The sequence below is a fragment of the Saccopteryx leptura genome, chromosome 3, assembly GCF_036850995.1.
Source record: "Saccopteryx leptura isolate mSacLep1 chromosome 3, mSacLep1_pri_phased_curated, whole genome shotgun sequence".
NCBI classification, from domain to species: Eukaryota; Metazoa; Chordata; class Mammalia; order Chiroptera; family Emballonuridae; genus Saccopteryx; species Saccopteryx leptura.
In genome coordinates, this window is record NC_089505.1 from 158,844,648 (window position 1) to 158,866,603 (window position 21,956).

General features: G+C 38.4%; 1 protein-coding gene across 6 annotated transcripts in view; it reads right to left on the reverse strand.

The window, feature by feature from the left end:
* Nucleotides 1-21,956, reverse strand: part of TTLL7 (tubulin tyrosine ligase like 7) — a 200,455-nt gene that overhangs the window by 36,906 nt on the left and 141,593 nt on the right. For all 6 annotated transcript variants that reach the window (XR_010750278.1, XM_066376654.1, XM_066376649.1 and 3 more), the window contains one exon: nt 5,496-5,656. Coding sequence is in view for 5 of the 6 variants with exons in the window: in XM_066376654.1 (XP_066232751.1) it covers nt 5,496-5,656 (161 nt within the window). In the remaining variant the exon portion in view is untranslated. The remainder of the gene's footprint in view (nt 1-5,495; nt 5,657-21,956) is intronic.

Here is a 21,956-nt window from a genome sequence, read left to right on the forward strand (position 1 = left end):
AGAAGAATCAAACTAGATACAAAACTAACAGAAAGCAATTTATAAAATGGCAGTAGGGAACCCACAAGTGTCAATAATTACACTAAATGTAAATGGATTAAACTTACCAATAAAAAGACACAGAGTAGCAGAATGGATTAAAAAAGAAAATCCAACTATATGCTGCCTACAAGAAACACATCTAAGCAACAAGGATAAAAACAAATTCAAAGTGAAAGGCTGGAAAACAATACTCCAAGCAAACAACACCCAAAAAAAAGCAGGTGTAGCAATACTCATATCTGATCATGCTGACTACAAGACAGAAAAAGTACTCAGAGACAAAAATGGTCACTTCATAATGATTAAGGGGACACTGAATCAAGAAGACATAACAATCCTTAATATATATGCACCAAACCAAGGAGCACCAAAATATATAAGACAGCTACTTATTGACCTTAAAACAAAAACTAACAAAAATACAATCATACTTGGAGACCTCAATACTCCGCTGACGGCTCTAGATCGGTCATCCACACAGAGAATCAATAAAGATATAGTGGCCTTAAACGAAATACTAGAACACCTGGATATGATAGACATCTACAGGACACTTCATCCCAAAGCGACAGAGTATACATTTTTCTCTAGTGTACATGGAACATTCTCAAGAATTGACCATATGTTGGGCCACAAAGACAATATCAGCAAATTTAGAAAAATTGAAATTGTACCAAGCATATTTTCTGATCATAAAGCCTTGAAACTAGAATTCAACTGCAAAAAAGAGGGGGAAAAACCCACAAAAATGTGGAAACTAAACAACATACTTCTAAAAAATGAATGGGTCAAAGAAGAAATAAGCGCAGAGATCAAAAGATACATACAGACAAATGAAAATGAAAATACGACATATCAGAATCTCTGGGATGCAGCAAAAGCAGTAATAAGAGGAAAGTTCATATCACTTCAGGCCTATATGAACAAACAAGAGAGAGCCCAAGTAAACCACTTAACTTCACACCTTAAGGAACTAGAAAAAGAAGAACAAAGACAACCCAAAACCAGCCGAAGAAAGGAGATAATAAAAATCAGAGCAGAAATAAATGAAATAGAGAACAGAAAAACTATAGAAAAAATCAATAAAACAAGGAGCTGGTTCTTTGAAAAGATCAACAAAATTGACAAACCCTTGGCAAGACTCACCAAGGAAAAAAGGCACAGGACTCAAATAAATAAAATCCAAAATGAAAGAGGAGAGATCACCACAGACATCATAGATATACAAAGAATTATTGTAGAATACTATGAAAAATTATATGCCACCAAATACAACAATCTAGAAGAAATGGATGAATTCCTAGAACAATACAACCTTCCTAGACTGAGTCATGAAGAAGCAGAAAGCCTAAACAGACCAATCAGCAGGGAGGAAATAGAAAAAACTATTAAAAACCTCCCCAAAAATAAAAGTCCAGGCCCAGACGGTTATACTAGTGAATTCTATCAAACATTCAAAGAAGACTTGGTTCCTATTCTACTCAAAGTCTTCCAAAAAATTGAAGAAGAAGCAATACTTCCAAACACATTTTATGAGGCCAACATAACCCTCATACCAAAACCTGGCAAGGATGGCACAAAGAAAGAAAACTACAGACCAATATCTCTAATAAATACAGATGCTAAAATTCTAAACAAAATACTGGCAAACCAAATACAACAACATATTAAAAAAATAATACATCATGATCAAGTGGGATTCATCCCAGAATCTCAAGGATGGTTCAACATACGCAAAACGGTTAACGTAATACACCATATCAACAAAACAAAGAACAAAAACCACATGATCTTATCAATAGATGCAGAAAAGGCTTTTGATAAAATACAACACAATTTTATGTTTAAGACTCTCAACAAAATGGGTATAGAAGGAAAATATCTCAACATGATAAAGGCCATATATGATAAACCATCAGCCAACATCATTTTAAACGGCATAAAACTGAGGACTTTCTACCTTAAATCAGGAACAAGACAGGGTTGTCCACTCTCTCCACTCTTATTTAACGTGGTGCTAGAAGTTCTGGCCAGAGCAATCAGACAAGACAAAGAAATAAAAGGCATCCATATCGGAAAAGAAGTAGTAAAGGTATCACTTTTTGCTGATGATATGATCCTATACATGGAAAACCCGAAGGACTCCACAAAAAGATTATTAGAAACAATAAACCAATACAGTAAGGTCGCAGGATACAAAATTAACATACAGAAGTCCATAGCCTTTCTCTATGCCAACAATGAAATATTAGAAAACGAACTCAAAAAAATAATCCCCTTCACGATTGCAACAAAAAAAATAAAATACCTAGGAATAAACATAACAAAGAATGTAAAGGACCTATATAATGAAAATTACAAAGCATTGTTAAGGGAAATCGAAAAAGATACAATGAGATGGAAAAATATTCCTTGTTCTTGGATAGGAAGAATAAATATAATCAAAATGGCCATATTACCCAAAGCAATATACAAATTTAATGCAATTCCCATCAAAATCCCTATGAGATTTTTTAAAGAAATGGAACAAAAAATCATCAGATTTATATGGAACTATAAAAACCCCCGAATAGCCAAAACAATCCTAAGGAAAAAGAATGAAGCTGGGGGCATTACAATACCTGACTTTAAACTATATTATAGGGCCACGATAATCAAAACAGCATGGTATTGGCAGAAAAATAGACACTCAGACCAATGGAACAGAATAGAAAGCCCAGAAATAAAACCACATATATATGGTCAAATAATCTTTGATAAAGGGGCCAACAACACACAATGGAGAAAAGAAAGCCTCTTCAACAAATGGTGTTGGGAAAACTGGAAAGCCACATGCAAAAGAATGAAACTCGACTACAGCCTGTCCCCGTGTACTAAAATTAATTCAAAATGGATCAAAGACCTAAATATAAGACCTGAAACAATAAAGTACATAGAAGAAGACATAGGTACTAAACTCATGGACCTGGGTTTTAAAGAACATTTTATGAACTTGACTCCAATGGCAAGAGAAGTGAAGGCAAAGATAAATGAATGGGACTACATCAGAATAAAAAGTTTTTGCTCAGCAAGAGAAACTGATATAAAAATAAACTGACAGCCAACTAAATGGGAAATGATATTTTCAAACAACAGCTCAGATAAGGGCCTAATTTCCAAAATTTACAAAGAACTCATAAAACTCAACAACAAACAAACAAACAATCCAATAAAAAAATGGGAAGAAGACATGAATAGACACTTCTCCCAGGAAGAGATACAAATGGCCAACAGATATATGAAAAGATGCTCAGCTTCATTAGTTATTAGGGAAATGCAAATCAAAACTACAATGAGATACCACCTCACCCCTGTTAGATTAGCTATTATCAACAAGACGGGTAATAGCAAATGTTGGAGAGGCTGTGGAGAAAAAGGAACCCTCATTCACTGTTGGTGGGACTGTAAAGTAGTACAACCATTATGGAGGAAAGTATGGTGGTTCCTCAAAAAACTGCAAATAGAACTACCTTATGACCCAGCAATCCCTCTACTGGGTATATACCCCAAAACCTCAGAAACATTGATACGTGAAGACACATGTAGCCCCATGTTCATTGCAGCACTGTTCACAGTGGCCAAGACATGGAAACAACCAAAAATCCCTTCAATAGAAGACTGGATAAAGAAGATGTGGCACATATACACTATGGAATACTACTCAGCCATAAGAAATGATGACATCAGATCATTTACAGCAAAATGGTGGGATCTTGATAACATTATAAGGAGTGAAATAAGTAAATCAGAAAAAAACAAGAACTACATGATTCCATACATTGGTGGAACATAAAAATGAGACTAAGAGACATGGACAAGTGTGTGGTGGTTACCAGGGGTGGGGGAAGGGAGGACAGGGGGAGAGTTAGGGGGAGGGGGAGGGGCACAGAGAATTAGATAGAGGGTGGCGAAGGACAATCTGACTTTGGGCGAGGGGTATGCAACATAATTTAATGACAAGGTAACCTAGACATGTTTTCTTTGAATATATGTACCCTGATTTATTAATGTCATCCCATTACCATTAATAAAAATTTATTTAAAAAAAAAAAAAAAGAGACAACAGAGCTTATTGGTTAAGAGAGCATGAATTCTGGGGCCAGGCTCCCTGAGTTCAAATCCCAGTGTACTAGGTCCTTAACACCTACTCGTGCCTCAGTTTCCTTGTCTATAAAATAGAGATAATCAGAGAACCTATTTCAAAGTCATGTTATGAGGATTCGGCCACTCAATAACATGCAAACTATTTAGAACAATGCTTGACACACAGAACATTAGATAGTGTTAGCTGTTATAATTTTTGAAAATATTTTGAGGGCAGGACCTATGTTAGATTCAACTTTGTATCTCCAAAAGTATTTAACACGATAGTATTTGATAATTCTTTTTTTTTTTTTTTTTTTTTTTTTTTTCATTTTTCTGAAGCTGGAAACGGGGAGAGACAGTCAGACAGACTCCCGCATGCGCCCGGCCGGGATCCACCCGGCACGCCCACCGTGGGGCGACGCTCTGCCCACCAGGGGGCGATGCTCTGCCCCTCCGGGGCGTCACCATGTTGCGACCAGAGCCACTCTAGCGCCTGAGGCAGAGGCCACAGAGCCATCCCCAGCGCCCGGGCCATCTTTGCTCCAATGGAGCCCTGGCTGCGGGAGGGGAAGAGAGAGACAGAGAGGAAAGCGCGGCGGAGGGGTGGAGAAGCAAATGGGCGCTTCTCCTGTGTGCCCTGGCCGGGAATCGAACCCGGGTCCTCCGCACGCTAGGCCGACGCTCTACCGCTGAGCCAACCGGCCAGGGCTGATAATTCTTAAGAACAATGAGAAACAATCTAGAGTAGCCACAGTGGGAATTTGACAGGAAAACAAACAGGGTTTAGCAGATGACTGAATAAAGACAATGAAAGGGAAGGAAGATCCAGATACCCCTGTGATATAAGCCTCTACCACTGGGAGAGTAATGATGGCATTAAGAGAAATTAAAAAAAAAAAATCACTTCTGAATAAAAAGGTAGATATGAAATATTTGGTTCTAGATATTTTAAGGCTAAAATAATAATAAGTCACAACAGTTTTAGCAGGACTGAAATTCTAGAGAGAAGCCGGAGTATAGCCTTAATTCTGGAATTCTGCTACATAAAAGCAACAGCAGAAGAACCTTAAAGATAATGAGATTTTTAATTAATTAAGACCACCTCTGTCCCCTAAACTCAAGTTAGTTAGGTGGTGTGTTTATACTCAACATTTCATCTAAATCAGCTTAACTGCTATAAATTATAGCTGAGTACTAAAAATTGCATGTAATGAGAAATCCATATTTTAAGAGATTATTAAAGAAACTCAATCACTTTATTGAGATACCTGTGCAAATATTAGTAAACTATTTTAAATGGCAAAAATAAAAGATAACTCAGAACTTACCCTGAATCACAGAAACAGTTCCATAGTCCTTGGCCATGACTCCAGAGTAAACGATTAAAAACCCGTTTAAAAATCCGATATAAATGTAGTTCTTCGACATCAGTTACCTTCCAGATGTGTGGAAGAATAGTACGAATACTTGTTCTTACTATGTCCAAAACCTAGTAGAAAAACCAAGTATTTCAAAATCCAACTGTATATGTGTGTGTCTAAAATTCAATGATAAAATATTTAATTTAATGATGAATGCACACACAACATACACACTCCTAACTGTATAAAAGCACAGAATAAGAAGTCCAGAAATAGATCCATGCATTCATGAAAATTTGGTATATTACATAGGTGACCAGTCATACCACTATAGTTAAGAAGATTACATTTAATCCAGGAAGAGGATATAACCCTTATAAACATTTATGCACCCAATGTAGGAGCACCTAAATATAGCAAATCTTGATGAACACAGAGTGACTGGTGGTAATACAGTCATAATAGGGGATATTAACACTCAATTGACACCAATGGATAGATCTTCCAGAAATAAAATCAACAGGGAAACAGAGGCAATGACACACTAGATCATATAAATTTAATTTATATCTTCAGAGTATTTAACCCCAAAACAGCAGAATATACATTCTTTTTAAATGCACATGGAATGTTTTCTAGGATAGACCACATTTAGGATAGAGAACAAGTCTCAATAAATTTAGGAAGACTGAAATCATGTCAATCATCTTTTCTGCCCATAATTATATGAAACAAGAAATCAATCACAAGAAAAGAAACTTAAGAAACACACAAAGACAAGGCTAAATAGCATGTTACTAAACAATGAGTAGGTTAACAATGAGATCAAAGAACAAATCTAGAGATATCTTGAAACAAATGAAAATTAGAACACCCAAAATCTATGGAACATAGCTAAAGAAGTCCTAAGAGGGAAAACTATAGCATTATAAGGATTATTGTAAGAGCATCTCAAATTAACAATCCAGCTTTTACACTTAAAAAAATTTGAAAAAGAACAACAAATGAAGCCCAAAGTAAGTAGAAGGAAGAAACTAATAAAGATCAGAGCAGAAATGAACAAAAGAGCCTAAAAATAATACAAAAGATTAAAAAAAAAAGAGCTGGTTCTTTAAAAAAAATAAATAAGATCGACAAACCTTTAACCAGACTCACCAAGAAAAAAAGACAGAGGACCCAAACAAGTAAAATCAGAAATAAGAGAAGGAAGTAACAAATGACACCAAAGAAATATAAAGGATTATAAGAAAACATGAACAACAAAATGCCAAAAATTTGGACAATCCGGACAATATGGATAAGTTCTAGAAATATACAATCTTCCAAAACAAAATCAGGAAGAATCAGATAATCTAAATTAGACAGACTAAAACTAGAGAAATTGAAGCAGTAATCAAAAAAGCCCCAATAGCCTGCCCAGGCAGTGGCTCAGTGAATACAGCATAGGCCTGGAATGCAGAGGACCCAAGTTTGAAACCCAGAGGACACCAGTTTGAGCATGGGGTTGCTGGCTTGAGTGTGGGATCATAGACATAACCCCATAGTCGCTGGGTTGAACACAAAGGTTACTGGCTTGAAGCCCAAGGTCACTGTCTTGAGCAAGGAGTCACTCGCTCTGCTGTAACGCCCCACCCTTCAAAGCACATATGAGAAAGCAATCAATGAACAAATAAAGTGCTGCAACAAAGAATTGATTCTTCTCATCTCTCTCCCTTCCTGTTTGTCCCTATCTGTCCCTCTCTCTGTCTTTCTCTCTCTGTCACACAAAAAATAGTCCCAATAAACAAAAGCTTCATAGATGAAACTTGCCAAATATTCAAAGACAAAATAACACCTATCATTCTCAAATTATGCCAAAAAATTCAAGCTCATTTTATGAGGCCAGCATTATCTTAATTTTAAAACCAGATAAAGACACTACAAAGAAAGAAAATTATAAGCCAATATCCCTAAACTTAGATGCTAAAATTCTCAACAAAATATTAGCAAACCATATTCAGTAATACATTAAAAATAGCACATACCATGGTGAATCGGGATTTATTCCAGGAACGTGAGGTTGGTACAACATCTAAAAATCAATGAACGTGATACACCACATAAACAAATGAAGGACAAAAACCACATGCTCATATCTAATTGATGCAAAAAAAGCACTTGATAAAATCCAGTACCAATTGATGCTAAAAGCTCTCATTAAAGTGGGAATACAGGGAACATACTTCAACATAATAAAGGTCATATACGACAAACCCACAGCCAACATCATACCAAATGGGCAAAAACTACAAGTGTTTCCCTTAAGATCAGGAACAAGACAGGGATGTCAGCTTTTACTACTCCTATTCAACATAGTACTAGAAGTTCTAGCCACAGCAATCAATAAGAAGAAATAAAAGTCATCCAAATTGGAAAGAAGTAAAACCATATTGTTTGCAGGTGACATGATACTATATATGGAGAACCCTAAAGATTTCACTAAAAAACTACTAGAATAAAAAAATTCAGTAAAACAGCAGGACAGACACACACAAAAATTCCAGAAATCAGTTACAGATTTACAAACCAATAATAAACTACTTGAAAGAAAACTTAAAAAAACAATCCCACTCACAATTACTTTTTAAAAATACCTAGAAATATATATATATATTTTTTTTTTTTTTTTTTTTTTTTTACAGAGACAGAGAGAGGAGTCAGAGAGAGGGATAGACAGGGACAGACAGACAGGAAGGGAGAGAGATGAGAAGCATCAATCATAAGTCTTTCGTTGCGACACCTTAGTTGTTCATTGATTGCTTTCTCATATGTGCTTTGACCGTAGGCCTTCAGCAGACCGAGCAACCCCTTACTCAAGCCAGTGACCTTGGGTCCAAGCTGGTAAGCTTTGCTCAAACCAGATGAGCCCACGCTCAAGCTGGCAACCTCGGGGTCTTGAACCTGGGTCCTCCACATCCCAGTCCGAAGCTCTATCCACTGCACCACTGCCTGCTCAGGCTAGAAATAAATTTAACCAAGAATGTAAAAAAGACCTGTACTGGAAAAGATCCGTATACTGAAGAAAGAAACTAAGATATAAATATACTGCTCACAAAAATTAGGGGTATTTTATCACTTCATATTCATTTTGAAATATCCACTACCTTTTATGAGCAATGTAAATGGAAGTATATACCATATTCATAAATAGGAAGAATTAACATCACTAAAATGTGCAAAATACCCAAATACATCTATAGATTCAACTCAATTCCCATCAAGATACCAATGATGTAATTTACTGAACTAGAACAAATATCATAAAAATTTATATGGAACCACAAAAGACACTGAATAGCCACTGCAATCTTGAGAAAAAAATAATTGGAGGAATTACACTATCTGATATCAAACTACACTGCAAGGCCATAGCAATCAAAATAGCATGGTCCTGGTATAAAAACAGACAAATAAATTAATGGCACAGAACAGAGAGCCCAGAAACAAACCCACACCTTTATGGTCAAGTAACATTTGACACTGGAGGCAAAAACATATAATGGGGCAAAGATAGTTTATTCAATAAATGATGCTGGGAAAATTGGACAGACACGTGCAAAAAATAATAATAAATTAAAATACACCACTTTTTATACCATACACCAAATAAATGCAAAATGGATTAGATTTAGATGTTAACTCAAAATCATAAAAATTGTAGTAACATCTTAGACATTTCTTGTAGCAATATTTCTTCTGCTGTATCACTTCAGGCAAAGGAAACAAAAAACAATTAAATGGGATTACATCAAACTTAGCACAGCAAAGAAAACTATCAACCGAATAAAAAGACAACCCACTAAATGGGAGATAAATTCACGAATGATGTATCTGATAAGGGGTTAATATCCAAAATTTATAAAGAAGTTATACAATCAACACCAAAAAAACAAACAACCCAATTAAAAAATGGGCTAAGGACCAGACCTGAATAAACATTTCTCCAAAGAGGACATACAGATGGCCAATAGGCATATGAAAAGATGCTCAATGTCACTAAGCATTAAAGAAATGAAAACTAAAACCACAATGAGATATCACCTCACACCTGACAGAATGGCGCTCATCAATAAATCAGCAAACAACAAATTCTGGAGGAAAGGGAACCCTCCTGCACTGTTGGTGGAAATAAAAATTGGTGCAGTCACTGTGGAAAGCAGTATGGAGTTTCCTCAAACAATTAAAAATGGAACTGCCTTATGACCCTTATAGTGGTGGAGGAAACCTGACATGGAATAGTGAACACACAATATAATATACAGATGATGTATTATAAAATTATATACCTGAAACCTATATAATTTTATTATCCAATGTAACCCCAATAAAATTCAATTAAAAATAAATAAATATTTTTTTAAAAAGGCTGGAACTGCCTTATGATCCAATGATCCCACTTCTAAGAATGTATCTGAAGAAACTCAAAACACTGATTTGAAAGAATACATGCATGCCCCTACGTTCACTGCAGCATTATTGCAATAACTACCATTTGGAAGATGCCCAAGGTCTAGGAGTAGATGAGTTGATAAAAAACTGTGGTACACTTATACTATGGAATACTACTCCAACTGTAAAAAGCAGGAAATCTTACCCTTTGAACAGCATGGATGGACCTGGAGAGCATTATGCTAAGTGAAATAAGCCAGTCAGAGAAAGACAAGTACCATATGAGTTCACTCATATGTGGACTCTAATGAACAAAATAAACCAACAAACAAAATAGAAAGAGACTCATAGATAGAGAACTGACTGACAGCTCACAGACAGGAGGAAAATTGTGAGGCTGGGTGGAAAAGGTAAAGAATTTTAAGCAAAACAAACAAAATAAACCACAAAAATACCTCACGCACAGCCAACAGCACGGTGATTGTCAGAGGGAAAAGGGTTTGGGAGGTAGGAGCGGGTATAGGGGGCAATGGTGATGGAAGGAGACTTGACTTGAGGTGGTGAGCACAATACAACATACAGGTGACTTATTATAGAATTGTACACCTAAAACCCATAAAATTTTACTGACCCATGCCACCTCAATAAATTCAATGAAAAAGAAGCCAGACAGAAAAAAAAGAATTAAATTTAAATGTAAGTTAAACTTAAATTAGATCAGTAAAAGGAGATTTGGAAAAGAGCAATCTTTATTTTAAAAAATGCAGTTGAACCCTCACTTCATTTAATTAACAAAAATAAACTCTAGAGTGATTAAGGTCTTAAGTTTTAAAATAAACCATTAAATATTTGAGTAGAAGGTATCAGTGCATATCTTTTAGACCTTGGTTTAAAAATGATTACTTAAGTCAATAAAAAGATATAGGCTATAAAAGATTAATAGATTTTGACTATATTAAAATTAAGAACTTCTAGTCATCAAAAAATACCTTAAAAATAAAATACCAAATTACAAACTGGAAATATATATACTCCAACAAAAGATTAGTACCAGAAATAGATAATGAATACCTAACATACTGTTACCATAAACACTAACAACTTAAGAGAAAAAAATGGGCAAAAATACTTCACAAAAGAGGAAATAAATATGCCCAATAAACATAAAAAATAAAAGTTAAGACCATAATATCATTTTATTTTTATTTAATTGAAAGAAATTAAAAGTCTGATAATATTAAGTGCTGGAGAAAAAGGCATCTAGAAGGTATCCTAGACATTGTTGGTGGGAGTACAAATTCCAGTGGTTCTGGAAAATATCTTGGCATTATCTCCTAAAGTTGAAGTCACCCTGTGACTCAGCAATTTTGTTTCTAAGAAAAATTCTCTCATAGGTTAAAAACAGTAGGCATGGACAAGAATGTTCAAACCACTGTCCATAATTGTAACAAACAAACTCTTCATCAACAGGAAAGTGAATAAACAGTGGTATACCCATCCCTCTGGACTATTATAAGGTAGTCAGAATGAATGAAATATGACAATATAGCACATCTTAGTCACATAATGATAACTTAAAAAATACATATCAGGGATTACATACAGTAGGAAACCCTTTTAATACAAGTAAAAACAACTGAATTTTTAAAATACTTATGGGGAATACACATCGATATAATAAGAATATATAAAGAAAGCAAGCACAGGACTGATGAATCCTTTACTCAGGACAATGACTACCTGAAACATGGGGAGCCAGGGAGATGGAGGAGTCACTTGGTTAGATAATAGGCTACTGCCAAGATCTTACCTTTTGTTTTGGGCTTTGATTCACAGATGATATAATAACATTTAAAACACTAAATAAAAGGAGGCTACCTACATACAGACAAATAATGAAAGTTTCATGAAATAAGGACAACTAATTGTGGGGAAAAATTTAGAGATTCTAAAAAATTCATAAATCTCAAAAAGTTACTTTGTCTAATTCACATGTATTTAATATTTATGCAATGCAGGTATTTCCAACAAATATAACTCTTTTTAAAAAATAAATACTAACAAATATAGTTATTCTAATTTCAGATCACCAAAGTAGTTTTTCAAGAAAAAAGTAATTAAAGGAACTGCTTATAAATATTAGGGTAAGACGTGAAAAGAGAGAGACTTGCAAACACAAAGGTTTAGTGAAGATACAAAGTCCCTCAACAGGCACAAATGTATGAACAAATGGAAGCAGATAAAATAATTTAATTTGTTTCTCTTCAAAACAGCCACAATAAAAAGTATAACTAGTTTTCTCTGATTGAGGCAAAATTAGAATAAACACTACTTTCAAAATCAGTTCTGTAAAAACATTCAAAATAGCATTTTCTTTGTAGAGGAATCTCGACTGCAGCTTCTCACAAGGACTTGTGTAGCAGCATCGTTCCTTCCCTCCCTGTTCCAGCTCCTTTCACTGTGAAGTTGGAATAGTGTTGCAAGTCCTATAGCAGGTCAGGGTGTGTTAGCTGAACAGGAGGACAAAGAGGGGAGACAGTGCAACCTGTAATCTACTGGCATGTGAAAAAACTGTCCCAGAAAAGTGTGTTATTACAGATAAATGAATGCTTAGTTACAAAGAGAAATTTAAAAAAAAAACAACCTTCAATATGAATTATTTACATTAATTCTGATATAATATACATATCAAGCATTAATTCATACTTTAAAAAAATAATTTTCTATTAAGTTACTAGTCTATCTCTTTATATTTCTGAATGTAAAAAGCAGTTCTAAGGACTGATGTGATATAAGAATCAACTCTAGAAGTAAATGGTCAATTTATTTCTCTCTTAATTTTTCTTTCTACTGTCTAGGTATTAATGAGTAATAGCAGGCCAAAGGTCATAATGCAGAAAAAAATTAAAAAGTAACCAAGATAGTCTGACCAGGCAGTGGCTCAGTGGATAGAGTGTCCGACTGGGATGCAGAAGACCCAGGTTCGAGACCCTGAGTTCGCCAGCTTGAGCGCGGGCTCATCTGGTTTGAGCAAAAAGCTCACCAGCTTGGACCCAAGATCTCTGGCTCGAGCAAGGGGTTACTCAGTCTGCTGAAGGCCCATGGTCAAGGCACATATGAGAAAGCAATCAATGAACAACTAATGATTGATGCTTCTCATCTCTCTCCGTTCCTATCTGTCTGTCCCTATCTATCCCTCTCTCTGACTCTCTGTCCCTGTAAAAAAAAAAAAAAGTAACCAAGATAACCTCAAGAATAAATTAGTTCTGGCCCTGGCCGGTTGGCTCAGTGGTAGAGCATCGGCCTGGCGTGCGGGAGTCCCGGGTTCGATTCCTGGCCAGGGCACACAGGAGAAGCGCCCATCTGCCTCTCCACCCCTCCCTCTCTCCTTCCTCTCTCTCTCTTCCCCTCCCTCAGCCAAGGCTCCATTGGAGCAAAAGTTTGCCCAGGTGCTGAGGATGGCTCTGTGGCCTCTGCCTCAGGCGCTAGAATGGCTCTGATTGTGGCAGAGTGACGCCCCAGATGGGCAGAGCATCGCCCCCTGGTGGGCGTGCTGGGTGGATCCTGGTCGGGTGCATGCGGGAGTCTGACTGCCTCCCCGTTTCCAACTTCAGAAAAATACAAAATAAATAAATAAATATATATATAAATAAATAAATAGGATAAATGAGTTCTATATAATGAAATTAAAAAGTATTAACGACACTGGAATTTTAACATTACTGTATAGCACACTCTCTTACACTAAATAATTATTTAACTTGAAAGTGATAGCCCTGGCCGGTTGGCTCGGTGGTAGAGCGTCGGCCTGGCGTGCAGAAGTCCCGGGTTCAATTCCCGGCCAGGGCACACAGGAGAGGCGCCCATCTGCTTCTCCACCCCTCCCCCTCTCCTTCCTCTCTGTCTCTCTCTTCCCTCCCGCAGCCAAGGCTCCATTGGAGCAAAGTTGGCCCGGGCGCTGGAGATGGTTCCTTTGCCTCTGCCCCAAGCACTAGAGTTGCTCTGGTCGTGACAAAGCATGCCCTGGAGGGGCAGAGCATCGCCCCCTGGTGGGCCTGCCGGGTGGATCCTGGTCGGGCGCATGAGGGAGTCTGTCTGACTGCCTCCCCATTTCCAGCTTCAGAAAAATACAAAAAAAAAGAAAAAAAAGAAAAAAAAGAAAAAAAAGAAAGTGATAAAAACATTTGAGATTATGGGTTGGTTGTTAATTCAATTCATTTTTGAACCAAAGAGAATGGCAACTAACATGTGCTGGCTGCCTGCTCTATGCCAACAACTGTACTAGGTACATCACTCAGAGCAGACTTTCTTGGCCACTGCTCTTTGTATGTTTTAGTCTTAATTTAGAGGAAATTTTAAAAGCATGATGGTTAAATTATCTAGCCCACACATGACTAATAAAAGCAGCAACTTCAGAAAGAAACCAGGGGGTTAGGGGTGAGGAATGCTTCTACTCCCTCCTGATGTTTCCTCCACATGGAAATGGATAAACCCTCAGGCCTCTTGTGCCCCACCAAGTACCTCTATCTGAGGAGTGGTTTTCCAGACTGGCGAGACTAGCAGGGACGGGGCAACCTAAGAACTTTTCCTTCTTTTACAGAGCACCCCACTGGGAACATGAATTCTCTTTTGCTTCTCTTTGCCTTTGATTTTAAAGGAGCCTGCACAAGGAAGCAATCTGGTCCTGGTAGCTGACTGGGTCGGGAGACCTGTAATTTGGAGAACATGAGGCTATGCAATGAAGAGAACAAGAACCCAACTCCCTCATCTCTCCTCTGAGCCTGCAAGAGTTTTTTTCCTCTGCTTGGCACAGTCTTCCCGTTTGCCTGGTAAATGTCGATAACTCAAACATCACTTCTTCAGGGAAACCTTTATCTACCACTAAACTACTGTATGATCCCTTAATGCTCAGTTCTTTCCTATTAGTAATATCTCACTTTAATTCCCTGTTTAGTTAATAGAGACTGTTATCTCCACAAAAGAAGGAATTATGCCCATCTTGCTAATAAACCAACCTTGTCCCCAAGGCTCAAGACAGGTCTAGAACTTAGTGTTTGCCTTAGTGAAATTGTTCCTTGCAAGAAAGTGAAACCTATGCAGACAAGATGAAAATCAGAGCTAACACTCATTGAGTGCTAGAACCAAGCAATTCCAAAGTCCTTTTCTAAGCACTTTTATAGAGCAATTTATTTAATTCTCAGAGAAAAAAAAACAAAACCATAAGGCAGATACACTTGGTCCATAGTCTGTTTCCAGAAATTTTGAGGCTAGATTCCAAATCATATACATTACCATTTCTGCAGGAAAACATGTGAATATGTATTTAAACCAAGAGACAGACAAAAGTAACATATAACTTTCTGTCAGGTCACTATCATCAAATGAGTTAAGGTGAGTTAGCTGTGCTGCCTATTGGTTGTGATTTTTTTTTTTGGTTTTGAAAATACTTTGGATCTCATTTCATGGAAGAGATAACTCAGGCATAGAGCAGATAAGTAATTTACCCAAGATTACACAGCTAGTAAATGGACAGCTGTGTAGCCAGACCCATGCTCTTAGCCACTACCTAACACCATATAATTAATGTGCTCTGTCCAAGTGCTAACAGCAAAACCCTAGAAGAGAATCAAACTATTTCTTTTAAGATTCAAATTCACCTCTAATTGAGGAATATTTAGGAAGATGGGTGGGGTCGCTGTGCATGATCAAGAGAACACCAGGCACTCCTTCCATCAGGCCTTGGCATAAGAACTACAGTGGTACCTTGAGATACGAGCAGACCAACATACTTTTTTTAAGATACAAGCTGCAAATCTGTCTGCATTTTTGTTTGAGATCCTAGTGAAATTCCAATATACGAGTCGTGATTCAGAAAGCTGCTGCTAATTGGCGCATTGGTGCATGGGTCCAGTATCAGCAGCACAACACCAGCATCTCGTCCTTTCTCACATGTTACCCGCAGAATCAAGCCGAATCTCGTGCACTGTACTCGTTCTTGCATCATTTTTGCATTTTTTTCGTTTATTAATTTATTTAGTATTCAATAGCCCCATTAAATGTTAGATTATTTTCTCCTTCAGAAAAGTTCTGTTTATTACTTGTTTTTTGTTTGTTTGTTTTGTTTTGTTTTTTATAAATAAATTTTTATTTTAATGGGGTGACATCAATAAATCAGGGTACATATATTCAAAGAAAACATGTCCAGGTTATCTTGTCATTCAATTATGTTGCATACCCATCACCCAAAGTCAGATTGTCCTCCATCATCTTCTATCTAGTTTTCTTTGTGCCCCTCCCCCACCCCCTTCCCTCTCCCTCCTTCCCTCCCCCCACCCCCTGTAACCACCACACTCTTGTCCATGTCTCTTAGTCTTGTTTTTATGTCCCACCAATGTATGGAATCCTGCAGTTCTTGTTTTTTTCTGATGTACTTATTTCACTCCGTATAATGTTATCAAAATCCCACCACTGTGTTGTAAGTGATCCGATGTCATCATTTCTTATGGCTGAATAGTATACCATGGTGTATATGTGCCACATCTTCTTTATCTAGTCTTCTATTTTTTTACAGTGATTAAAGCCTTTAAGCAAACTCTTGGCCAATACAGCAAGAATCCAAAAAATAGTAGTGTCCTTAACGTGTTCACCAAGTCCAAGTTGGTCCCAATACCATGCCAAATCCCTGAAAAATGCAACCCAACCCCAGTTCAGTCTCTTAGGAGCTTCACAAGGAGGAGGAGTCCAGAAAAAGTCCACATCCAGGAAAAGTCCGCATGGCACTGGATTGTTGTCACAATTCTATACTTTGCAGTTCATGTCCGAGTCCCAATGACCGCTGCTTCTAGCTGGTAATGATTCAGGTAGACTGAAACAGCCATCTGCAGCATGTGTGGAGATGGAGCTTCTGTTCTCCTCTGCCCGGAGAGATGAGACCAGGTTGCTTTTCCCTGGAGCTCTGCGACTGTGGCTTGGTAAAGAGAACCTTGGGATACACTAAGCAGTCTTGGTGTGGCTTCTTCAGTGTTCCTTGGTTGAAGAGTCCTCTTAGTTTAGTCCAAAGTTGGTTTTTCTAGAAGATAGTTCTCTGCATTTTTTACTAACTTTTTTTTGTGTGTGCTATCATGGGGCTGAAGAAAGTAAGTGTAAAGGACAGTGGTGAGAAGAAGAAGAGAATGATGTCAATAGAAGTAAAGCAAGAAATAATAAAAAACATGAGCATGGTGTACAAGTGATTGAACTGGCAAGGCTGTACAACCGCAATAATTCTACAATTTGTACCATTCTTAAACAAAAGGATGCCATCAAAAGCACAAATACAGCAAAAGAAACTACAATTCTGTCCCAATTAAGGACAAATACCCATGAAAAAATGGAGAAGCTTCTGGTGACGTGGGTGAAAGAGAAAGCTGGCAGGAGATATAGTGACAAAGACTGTAATATGCGAAAAGGCATGTATTATTTATGGCGACTTGAAGAAGAAGAACCGTCAACCTCAAAAGAGACAGCAGAAGATACATTTAAGGCAAGTCACAGCTGGTTTGAAAATTTCAAGAAGAGATCTGGCATCCACTCAGTGGTGAGGCATGGTGAAGCTGAGAGTGCTGATGTTAAGGCAGCTGAGGAGTATATCACATGTTTTTTTGCGCTTATCACAAAGGAAGGCTACATCCCCCAACAAGTGTTCAACTGTGATGAAACAGGATTGTTTTGGAAAAAAATGCCCCGGAGGACTTTCACAGAGGAGAAGCTGCCAGACCATAAACCCATGAAGGACCATCTGACCCTTGCATTGTGTGCAAATGCTAGTGGTGACTGTAAAATAAAGCCACTGTTAGTGTATCATTCTGAAAATCCTCGAGCCTTTAAGACTCACAAGATTCTTAAAGAAAAACTGTAGGTTATGTGGCGCGCCAATGCTAGGGCATGGGTACGTAGCAGTTTTTTATTGAATGGGTAAATCTCGTCTTTGGTCCTGCAGTGAAGAAATATCTTCAAGAAAATAAACTCTCGATGAAAGCATTACTAATCCTTGAAAATGCTCCAGCCCACCCACCTGGTCTTGAAGATGACATTCTCGAGTTCAAATCTGTGAAAGTCCTCTACCTCCCAACCCAACACAACTTCAATCTTGCAACCTATGGATCAGCAGGTCATTTCCAACTTAACAAAGCACTTGTTCCACCGCTGCATTGAGGTGACTGAGAATGCAAATCTAACCCTTCAAGAGTTTTGGAAAGATCACTACAACATCATGATATGTTTATGCATTATTGACTTGGCATGGCAAGAGGTTACAAGAAGAACCTTGAACTCGGCATGGAAAATGTTATGGCCTGATGTTGTTGCAGACAGGGACTTCAAAAGATTCGAACCAGAGACCAAGAACAAGGTAGAAGTGTTGGAGGAGATTATGTCCCTCGGAAAGTCGATGGGTCTGGAGGTAGATGAGGGTGAGGTAAACGAGCTCATCAAAGAACATGAGGTGGAACTCTCAACTGAGGAGTTGAAGGAGCTACAGATGATGCAACATACAGAGCTTCTGCAAGAGATTAGTAGTGAAGAGGAGACAGAGTTGGAGGAAGTGATTTCTACAAGTGAAATTAAAGACATGCTGGCAATGTGGGAGAAGCTTTCAAGTTTCATTGAAAAGAAACACCCAGAAAAAGTTTCAACTGGTCGTACTTTAGCACTTTTTAATGACACATGTTCGTCACATTTCCGTAACATTTTAAAAGGCAGTCAAAAGCAAACCTCTTTGGACAGATTTTTATTCAAAAGTCCTGCAAGTGAAAGTGCTGAAAGTGCAGCCAAAAAGGCAAAAACAGGTGATGATTAAATAAAAAATACATAATGCTAAGCTTAGGTTAAGTTTAAAGTTAAGAAAGTGCATTTTTGGAGAGACAAGATGGCGCTGGAGTAGGTGGACATACCAACATCTACCTCCCAGAACCAAAGTGGATTGCAAACTAATTTTAAGAACTATCATCTGGAAAAACCAACTTTGGACTAAACTAAGAGGACTCTTCAACCAAGGAACACTGAAGAAGCCACACCGAGACTGGTAGGAAAAGCGGAAATGCGGAGAGGGCTGCCCAGCTCCCCAGAGCGAACAGCAGCAGGGAGAGACTCGCGAGGCGGCAAGTGAGTTTAGCAGAGGGGAAAGGGTCCTGAGCCCCAGGAACAAAGCCCCAGCCTGCAGCCCCAGAGCCCAGAAGAGGCGTAAGGACAGTATTTAGCTGGAAACAAGTCAGGATACTGTTTGTGAGAAAGAGTCTGATTTCTCAGACCCAGGATACTTCTTAAAGGGACCACGCAGAACATCTCTCTCACAACTATTCACCCGGGGCTCTTGGGGATGGGGGGAGAGAGGAGAGGACCAGAGTAACAGGAAGAGAGTGTAATCTAGGAGGCACAGGGAGAAACATTTTGGGAGATAGCCACCCTAACCCCTGGGACGAGTCACTCCCCAAAGCTGAAGTGAATATTTCCCCCGGAAACAGCAATACCAGCAAAGGGAAGAAGGAGAGCAGCCAAACAAGCTCCCCTGCGGCACTCAGAGCAGAGTCGCATAGAAGGAGGGAGCTTTTGGGTCTACAGTAGTGAGTCTTAGGGTCCGAGCTGCAACGCCCCCACCCACGTGGCTGAGGGCATGCCAGAGGGCAGGCGGTTCTGCTGGCAGGGGCAGAAGCCAGCTGGCCACCACTGGGCTCAGGTGTGAGCTCAATCTTGCCTGGCTGGGGGAAAGGGGGCGTGCAAAAGCGATCAAGCTCAGCTGCCGGCAGCCTGTAATCCAGCCTGTGGGAGCAGGGCAGGAACCCCGGAAAGAGTGGAGACCAGCCCCTGAGCAAGGGCAGAGGAGCACAGCATTGCCCCACCCGTGCAACCCAGGCTTGCAGTCTGACTTCGTAGCCGGCTCCTCCCGCGGGGGTGGAGCCAAAAGCCCAGAAGAGGCAGAGTTCCGCTACTGAGCTGAGTTTGGGCACACAGTCCTCCCGGCGGTAGAGCCAAGGCTAGCAGGTGTTCCTTGAGTGGGCTCCTCCTGCAAGGGCAGGGTGAAAGCCCTGAAACAGGCAGAGACCCGCAGCTGAGCAAAGGTGCTCGCCAGTGCCCTCAGGACTGAGCATAACGTCACACACGGGGGCGGGGCAAAGGCCAAGGCCACCAATGCTTGTGCACCCGAGCGTGTGATCACAGCCACTCCCGTGAAGAGAAAATGCGGAGGCAGAGAAATACAACACAAATAAACCAAGAGAAATCCCCAGAAAAGGACCTAAGTGAATCAGATATAACCAAATTACCAGATGCAGAGTTTAAAATAACGATTGTTAGGATGCTCAAAGATATTAGAACAACCATAGATGGCCATTACGAAAACCTAAATAAAGAGATAACAAATATAAAAAAGGACATTGAAATAATAAAAAAGAATCAGTCAGAAATGACAAATACAATGTCTGAAATAAAGAATACAATGGAAGGAATTAAAAGCAGGATGAATGAAGCAGAGAATCGAATCAGCGAGTTAGAGGACACGATAAATAAAGGCATGGAAGCAGAGCAGAAAAAAGAAAAGAGACTCAAAAAGTCTGAGGAAACTCTAAGAGAGCTCTGTGACAACATAAAGAGAAATAACATCCGCATCATAGGGGTTCCTGAAGAAGAAGAGAAAGAACAAGGGATAGAGACTTTGTTCAAACATATCATAGCGGAAAACTTCCCCCAATTAAGGCAGGAAAACATTTCACATGTTCAGGAAGCACAGAGAACTCCATTAAGGAGAAACCCAAAGAAACCAACACCAAGACACATCATAATTAAAATACCAAAGCTAAAAGATAAAGAGAAAATATTAAAAGCTGCTAGAGAAAAAAAGACTACCACCTACAAAGGAGCCCCCATAAGGATGACTTCTAACTTCTCAACAGAAACACTTGAGGCCAGCAGGGAATGGCAAGAAATATTCAAAGTAATGCAGAACAAGAACCTACAACCAAGACTACTATTATAAAACATTGATAAAAGAAATCAGGGAAGATACAAACAAGTGGAGGCATATACCGTGCTCATGGTTAGGAAGAATAAACATCATTAAAATGTCTATATTACCCAAAGCAATTTATAAATTCAATGCAATACCGATTAAAATACCAATGACTTACTTCAAAGATATAGAACACATATTCCAAAAATTTATATGGAACCAAAAGAGAACACAAATAGCCTCAGCAATCTTGAAAACGAAGAATAAAGCGGGAGGTATCACACTTCCGGATATCAAGTTATATTATAAGGCCATTGTACTCAAAACAGCATGGTACTGGCATAAGAACAGGCACATAGATCAATGGAACAGAACAGAGAACCCAGAAATAAACCCACAGCTCTATGGACAACTGATATTTGACAAAGGAGGTAAGGGCATACAATGGAGTAAAGACAGCCTCTTCAACAAATGGTGTTGGGAAAATTGGACAACTACCTGCAAAAAAATGAAACTAGACCACCAACTTACAGCACTCACAAAAATAAACTCAAAATGGATAAAAGACTTAAATGTAAGCCATTAAACCATAAGCATCTTAGAAGAAAACATAGGCAGTAAGCTCTCTGACATCTCTCGCAGCAATATATTTGCTGATTTGTCTCCACAGGCAAGTGAAATAAAAGACAGGATAAACAAATGGGACTTTATCAAACTAAAAAGCTTCTGCACAGCTAAAGACAATAAGAACAGAATAAAAAGACAAACTACACAATGGGAGAATATATTTGACATTGCGTCTGATAAGGGATTAATAACCAAAATTTATAAAGAACTTGTAAAACTTAATACCAGGAAGACAAACAATCCAATCCAAAAATGGGCGAAAGAAATGAATAGACACTTCTCCAAAGAGGACACACAGATGGCCAATAGGCATATGAAAAAATGTTCAACATCACTAATGATTAGAGAAATGCAAATTAAAACCACAATGAGATATCACCTCACACTAGTCA